The sequence below is a fragment of the Triticum aestivum genome, chromosome 7A (assembly GCF_018294505.1).
Source record: "Triticum aestivum cultivar Chinese Spring chromosome 7A, IWGSC CS RefSeq v2.1, whole genome shotgun sequence".
Classification (NCBI taxonomy): domain Eukaryota; kingdom Viridiplantae; phylum Streptophyta; class Magnoliopsida; order Poales; family Poaceae; genus Triticum; species Triticum aestivum.
Genome location: NC_057812.1, coordinates 571,764,253 through 571,771,429, shown reverse-complemented (window position 1 = coordinate 571,771,429; position 7,177 = coordinate 571,764,253). Strand labels below are relative to the sequence as shown.

Sequence of the window (7,177 nt, the reverse complement as noted above, 5' to 3'; positions counted from 1 at the left end):
CAAGCTCAAGCGCCTTGGTCTTCGGATCCGTGGTAAGCTCCTTTGTTACCGGGTCCTCCTTGTACCGGGCCCTGAGAAAGTTCCTGGTCTGCTTGTCACGGTATTTCTCGAAGCGGGGCGGTAGGCCTTGCTCAACACGCTCCGCGTCCTCCTTGTCCCATATAGGCTCCGCCACTCTGTGACCGCCGGGACCGAGTTGGTGGACCCCTAAGTTCAACTGCCACATTTCTTTCCCCCACTTACTTGATTCGGAGGTTGCGGGGCTCTTGCACTTGATCTTGAACTCCTTGTAGTCATCTTCGCTAATCAAAGGATATTTCGCCTTGATCTTCTCATAACTATCACCTTTGTCAATCATTGCCTTCACCGTGCTTTTCCAAGTAGACAGGGCCGTGCTCATCCTCGTGAGGGCGGCACCGTTCACTTTATTCCCCGAGAGGCGTGTGTTTGCGAACTCAGCGGGGAACTTGTATCGTTCGTGCAGCGTCATGAAGAGGAGGCTGCGCAAATTCCCTCGGTCCTTATGCCTTAGGTTCTCGGTGTTGATCGAGGCGGTGCTCCGGAGAATGCACCCGAGCTGAACCGAGTACCCCTTGACTACGTGTTTGGGTGCCGTCGGATGCCCATCGGAGTTCACTTCAGTAAATTCCTCCCTGACGGTGTCGAGCACGTTCGGGCGCCGGCCCTTCCGTTGCCTCTTCGGTTGGCTGCCATCTGTGCGTGCGCCGCCATCATCAGTGGTGGCATCCGCGGTGCCATCATCAGTGGTGTCATCCCCGACACCACTAGGGGTTGTGTAGTCAGGATTGGTGTCTTCTGCGGCGTCCTCATAGCGGTGAGGTTCTTCCTCCAACTCCTGGGACAGCTCCCAGAATTGCTTGCCGCCCGAACCGCCGGCCTCATCGTTGTGGGCCATGTTTCGCTCTAAATAGGAAAAAAGTTTGGTCAAAAAGTTGGTTATTGTCAAGGAACAAGATCATGGTCTCATCATTTAGGGTTTGTTGACACCGAGGCATCCTAAAAACTAAGCTTTTATCATTTAGGGTTTGTCGACGTCGAGGCACCCTAAAACCCTAAGCGTACATCATTTAGGTTCTCATCGACACCGAGGCACCCTATAGAAGCCAAGTTAAGTTTTCATCATTTAGGGTTTATCGATGCCGAGGCACCCTAGGTTGGGCCTAATCACTTGGCACTAATCACTTGGCTCTATTGCCACCTGTGTTGGGTTTATCATCTAGGGTTTATCGATGCTAAGGAGAATTCTAAGTTGGGCCTAATCACTTGGCTCTATTGCCACATATGGTTTAATGCAGCAAGAATGGCGGGGCAGTTGATCCTACTTAACTAAGTACTAAGATACCCCGGCCCATGCATTAGTTGCAAGTACCCCATATGTCCTATTTTTAGCAAAGTCATGCTAAAATTCACAGAAAATTTCAGCACGACCTTTGCTGAAAATAGGACATATGGAGTACCCTAATTTGCCAGAACGGAAGTTAATCGACATTCCGACAAACTCAAGGGCCTCTCGGGGTACCTGCAAATTCATCACAACACAATGGTCGGAGACAAAACCCAGCCACAGACCATATGGTCCTCTGCTTTCATATGGAAAAAAATAAGCTCAACTTATGTGAGCTTCCATTCCAGATATAATAGGTCACCCAACAAAAAATCATCAATAGTATGATCAATTTTGAATCAATAGACATACTTCTCAAAAGAGGCATGATCAAATTCTGGTGCCCTTGACTTACTAGTATTTATCTCTTATGACGGATGAATGTGCATTGAGTCCAGAAGCAAAGACTCTACAGTGAAATGAAAAAAAACCTTGGAAATATATTTATGATAACTCTAAATGGATCAGAAGGTGCAGATGCACTTGTAAAAAAAAGGTATGCATTTGCAGCAGCTTTGTTCTGATTATGATACCATTCTGTTAAGAAGGCAAAATAACATTATCATCCCAATTCATGGTTGAAGTTGAAGACCCACTACTAGGGAAAACCTTATACACAGAATCTTAGCAGCAGCGCGGTTTAAAAACAAACACTACTGCTAATTAGCAGTAGCGAGCTTGAGAAAACCATGCTACTAATAACCTGATAGTAGTAGCGTGGGTTTTTACACCTCGCTACTACTAAGTTATTTCCACCGTGCCTCCCGGGACCAGCCGTAGTAGTAGCGCGGGTTGTAAAACCTACGCTACTCCTACGTGGATAGCCATAGCGCAGGTCAGACACCCGCGCTACTACTAGTCTCCCACGCCACCCACCCCCGCCGGATACACTCCCACCCGCAAATGCCCCACACCACTCAACCCATGTCTGTCTAAAAAAAATCCACCAACGCCCAATCCAGATCCCCTCCGCCTCCATCCCCCGCTGCGTGCGCCACGCCGGCGGCCGCGTGGCCGCCGCTCCCCATCTCACGCTGCTGCCCTCCCCTCCCTCCCAGTCCAGCGAGCTCGCCGACGAATCTCGTATCCATCATATTGCCGTCGCTGGCCGCATCCCGTCCCAGCCCACCTGCCCACCGATGGACTTCTCCTCGTTCCCATGGCCATTCCGCCGCCGAGCCGGCGGCAGCGGCAGCGGCGGAACCGGCCCAAGCAAACCCTCCGCCGCGGAGGGGAAGGAGGAGCTCGGCGTCACGCCGCAGCTCCTTGACTTCCTCCGGACACTCTCCCCTGACGCCTTCAAGTCCTTCCCCTCCAGCTCCACCAAGGCACCCCCTCCCTCCTCCCTTCTCGATTCCGCTCCCCTGCTAGTTCCCTCTCGATTACTGGCGGTGCTATGCTTTGTCGTAGGAGAATCCGCAGAGTCGGCGGCCGAGCTCTCGGACTGGCAGCAGCGGCACGCCGTCCTCGTGCTCGCCAGAGCCAAGGTAGGTCTCCCGCGGATCTCGTCCTCCGCTTCGCCCAAGACAGAGATTGCTCTCAGGTCTCAAACTGTAATTTGTGATCCCTGCAGGAACTTGCTAAGGTCCGCTATGATCTGTGCCCACGCCACATGAAGGACAAGCAGTTCTGGACATACATCTTGTCGTAAGCTCTTGCCTCGTTAGCTTTTGCCCATGTGTGAGTGCATTGTTCCAGTCCAAGTGCTCAATTAGCTTCATGCTGGTCTTGATTTTGTGAATCTTCAGTTAGGAATTCTAGTCCATGGTGCTCCTTAATACCCAGCAAACTATATTTGTACCTAAACATGATTGTCCCAGTTGCGTGTGTACCGTTGTGCTGTTTTGTATATATAATAAACATCCAGCAAAAGGGATTGGCATCTAAAGATTATAAATTATGTCAAATGTGAGTACCTGTTTTTGTAAAAGCTCAGCAAAAAGGGGACATCATCATGTAAAGCATGGTCTCTGTTTGTTCAACAACTATCCATGAGGTGTAATATATGTAAGGTGCTGGTCCTAATATAAGTAATAACAAACCATGGCTAGTGATAATTCCTCTGTTGTTCGATCCTTTATATATGCAAAAGAATACACACATGTCTGTTCCAGATATGGCCAAAGTTGTAAACACTAGATAATCCATCAAGTGGGCTTTTGATGCCATCCTGCAGCACGCGTTGTTGGGTTTGACTCTAGCCAATTTCATTTTCAGGTAGGTTGGTGGGTGGGATATGCTAATGACACCGATGACTCAATCTGGAGGATTGTGCGGATAAACCCTGGTGTCAGGAGATACGTCGCCAAGAGCTACAGCCCAAGGTCCGGTTTCTCCGTTCTCTTAAGTTCGGTTGATGCAAAATTGAACATGCAATTTTTAGCCTAATTTATCACAAGTGAGGAGCAGTGAATTCTATAGTCCATTAGCTACGGTTGACCGGCAACTGCATAAGCTTCTATTTCTACTTCTGAATTTTGAATGATTGTATGAGCAAATGAGTGCTACAAATGTACAGTTTTGTTGGTTTAGGCAAACACCTCACAGTACTCAAAAGTATAGTTTTGTAGAAACCATAGTATTCTGATTGAGCTAGTAAGATTTAGTTTATGTAAGTTTAGTAGATGAACTAGTAGGATCCTTCTGCTGAACTGCTACTAGTAGGACGGCTTGCGATTAGATTAGTCTAGTCTATGCAGCAGGTGCACGCTCTGAGCTCGCTCACAAGGTGTTTGCAACAATGCCTCTAGGAATGTTGAAATTTCAATTTGTTCAATCAATGTAGAATTCTGTGTTCCACAGGATACAAAGGAGCCTATGGACCTTAAACTTTGCTCATTAAATTGAAAAGAAAACATTGTACTATTCGTACACAAACAAAACATCTATGGGTGGGGATGTTGGCATTGCATGATTAAATTGAAAAAGAAAATGCTCTGATCAGATTAGCATATACGGTGTGCTTCATGCATCCAAGAGACCAAGGCGTCTTCTCTTCTCTATGGAGAGAAGCTGATTTGCATTGACGGCTAATGATGATTCTTTGTGTTCCATAGTTTAAAAGGCAACCATTTTGCACTGGATAACCAAGTATTCTGCCAGGGTTAAATTTAATTAAGAAGGTTGTTCCTTTGTTATATGGAAGAAGACTTCATGGTTAGCATTATTTATTATAACACATTCATATAAGATTTTCTTGCCACTGTAAGTAGGAAGTTAATTTTTTTGGTCTGTTTTGTTCTGCGGGGATTTTGGTCTGTTTTTCTAATAGTATATATGATCATTCGGTCACAGTTCCAGTATTTTAGAACTAAAGCTCCCCCTAATTAAAATGCAGAAACGTGTTTTCCTTCATTATGTTTCAGTCACTGTCTTAGAAACACTAGAAAATATCTCTTGACAAACTTCTTCATGGAACTAATATTTTTATGCTAATGACAAATTGGATTTATAATCTTTAACCTCGAATCTTTATAGGATTTTGGTTACTACCATATCTGCTCTTGCAGGTCTACTAGAGTATCCACTTCTGAGGTTGATTTTCAAAATGTGTATATCTAATATTTCTTACTGTAGCTTTAAGCTTCACTATCATCTAACTTTGTCTAGTTAATATACTTACTCGGCAACATGGAAAGTTTCCACATTTGTTCTAGCTGTCTCTATGGGTTAGCGACTTAGCATACATGTTGTAATAAGGTTTCACATTTGCTTCTCTGACAAGGTCTGTTTTTATTCATAGGTAGAAGATAGCGACAGAGTGCTACCGGATAATGAGATGTTGAAGCGGCAGACTGAATCCATGACACCGAAGAGCAATTGCGGCAGATTATCTCTATCTTTTCTTTTCATTTTTCTAATTATTGAGTGAGAACAGAATGAGGAACTGTGTGATAGTACATACAACAACTGTAGTAAAAAGAAACTTATGTTTGCAATTGTTAATGACATAGATACTTGCATGTTCTTTGAAGTGGTCATTTGTGAGTTGCAATGCATAATGAGATTTTTTGGCTGATTTATTTCCTTCGGTTTCCGGTTAACCATGAAATAGGAGCCCAGCAGTGCTCACTATTGTTGTGTTTACTGGGAACTGTATGCATAAAATGGAATTGGTGGATTTTATTTTTTTAATTACAAATTAGTTAGTAGTGGCGTGGGAAAAGACTGTGCGCTACTAGTATTTAGGATACTAGTTGCGTTGGTAGTATGGACACGCTGCTACTATTTTGTTAGTAGTGGCGCCGGTACTAAATAGCAGTAGCGTGGGTGGCACACGCTACTACTAACTTTGTTAGTAGTAGCGCGGCTTCAACCCACGCTATTACTAACTATTAGCTGTAGCGCCTTATTGGTAGCGCGGGTACACGCGCTGCTGATAGGCCTAAAACCCGCGCTGCTGCTAGGCTTTTCCCTAGTAGTGACCCTAAGCTTAAAAATGCCAAGTCTCACTTACGCATGTTAACTTATTTACCAGTTCAGAACTATCACCAGAAAATAGTAAATCCACATTGACCACATAATATTATTTTGCAACCACTCAGTTTGTCCTTGACTGGGACACTTGAAGCACAAAACAACTAATGCAGAGCTAGGTTGTATGTTAGGCTTAAGGGTTTTCCTTTTCAAATTCTGACTCTGTTTGTAAACAAAGTACACTTCTATCATGTCTAGAATGTAATGAAGATGTCCTGGATAAGCTGAGTGTTTTTTAACAATTTTCTCATTTTGACAGCATCTGTATCACATTACACTTGATATATTTTCACTCCTGTGTGTTGTAATGAAGATGTCTTGGTGAGACTTGATATATATCCAAAATTAGAAAAATCACAAGGTACTTTCTCTACCTAAAAAACTCCATATGACCACACAAACCCCTGTTTAACACACCTGTAAAGAGGAACAGCCCCCCTAAGGAGCTAGAAAGCTATATCGCCCACTGCCTCGTCGAATGTCTGTCAAGGGAAGAGATAAAGAGCATATAAAACATTACCCACACAAAAAAATGAGAGCATGTAAAAAATTTAAAAACGAGAACCATATTGACCAATCTAAACTTGACATTACACTTGGCACGGAGGGAGTACACAATGACATAGTAGTTATCAATTTTCTCCTGTATGAGTTGTAGCAATCCCCACATACAAGAAAAAACTAAAAGCAAAGCTTTACTCTCCCAACAAGATTCTAAGCATACTACTTGACTAATAATAGAAAGCCCATGACAGTGAGGGTATCTAATACAGTAGTATTTCAAATTCTATAAGCCTGCAAGTTTATGAAATTGACACAAACCAATTTGGTTAGCAAGTCACGGCAGCACATGACAGTGAGGTAGCAGCAGAAATGCACCTGATGCAGACACGTAACCTACTGCCGCTGGATCATCAACCTAGATTCTTCCATTATAGAAAAGAGCATCACAAACTCAATTCTGGCAATCATTCAACACTAGTATTTCAACAACTTGCAGATGATAAGCAGCTACATATATACATGTCTACAGATGACAAAGGCTAAGGTGAGGTGAACTTGGCGACGGCCGTGGTGCCCTCGGACCTCGCCGGGGAGGGAGATGCGGATGGAGGTCTGGACCCTAGATGGATGGAGCAAGAGCGCGCCGTCGCATATAGGCAAATCAAGAAGCTAGAGCTTTGACCATGGCGGAGCTCAGCGGTGATGGTGTGAACCCTAGAACTAGAGGAGAGATGAGGCGGGACAGCGGAGGAGGTGGCGCTAAATTACCTACGGGAAGCCGCCGGAGAAGGG

General features: G+C 44.7%; 1 protein-coding gene across 1 annotated transcript; it reads left to right on the top strand.

Moving 5' to 3' along the window:
* The first annotated feature begins 2,544 nt into the window (after positions 1-2,544).
* On the top strand, positions 2,545-3,056 carry LOC123153497 (uncharacterized). Its single transcript, XM_044572597.1, has 3 exons — positions 2,545-2,711; positions 2,793-2,892; positions 2,979-3,056. The coding sequence occupies exons 1-3, from the start codon at positions 2,545-2,547 to the stop codon at positions 3,054-3,056; spliced, it is 345 nt and encodes a 114-aa protein (XP_044428532.1).
* The last annotated feature ends 4,121 nt before the right edge of the window (positions 3,057-7,177 follow it).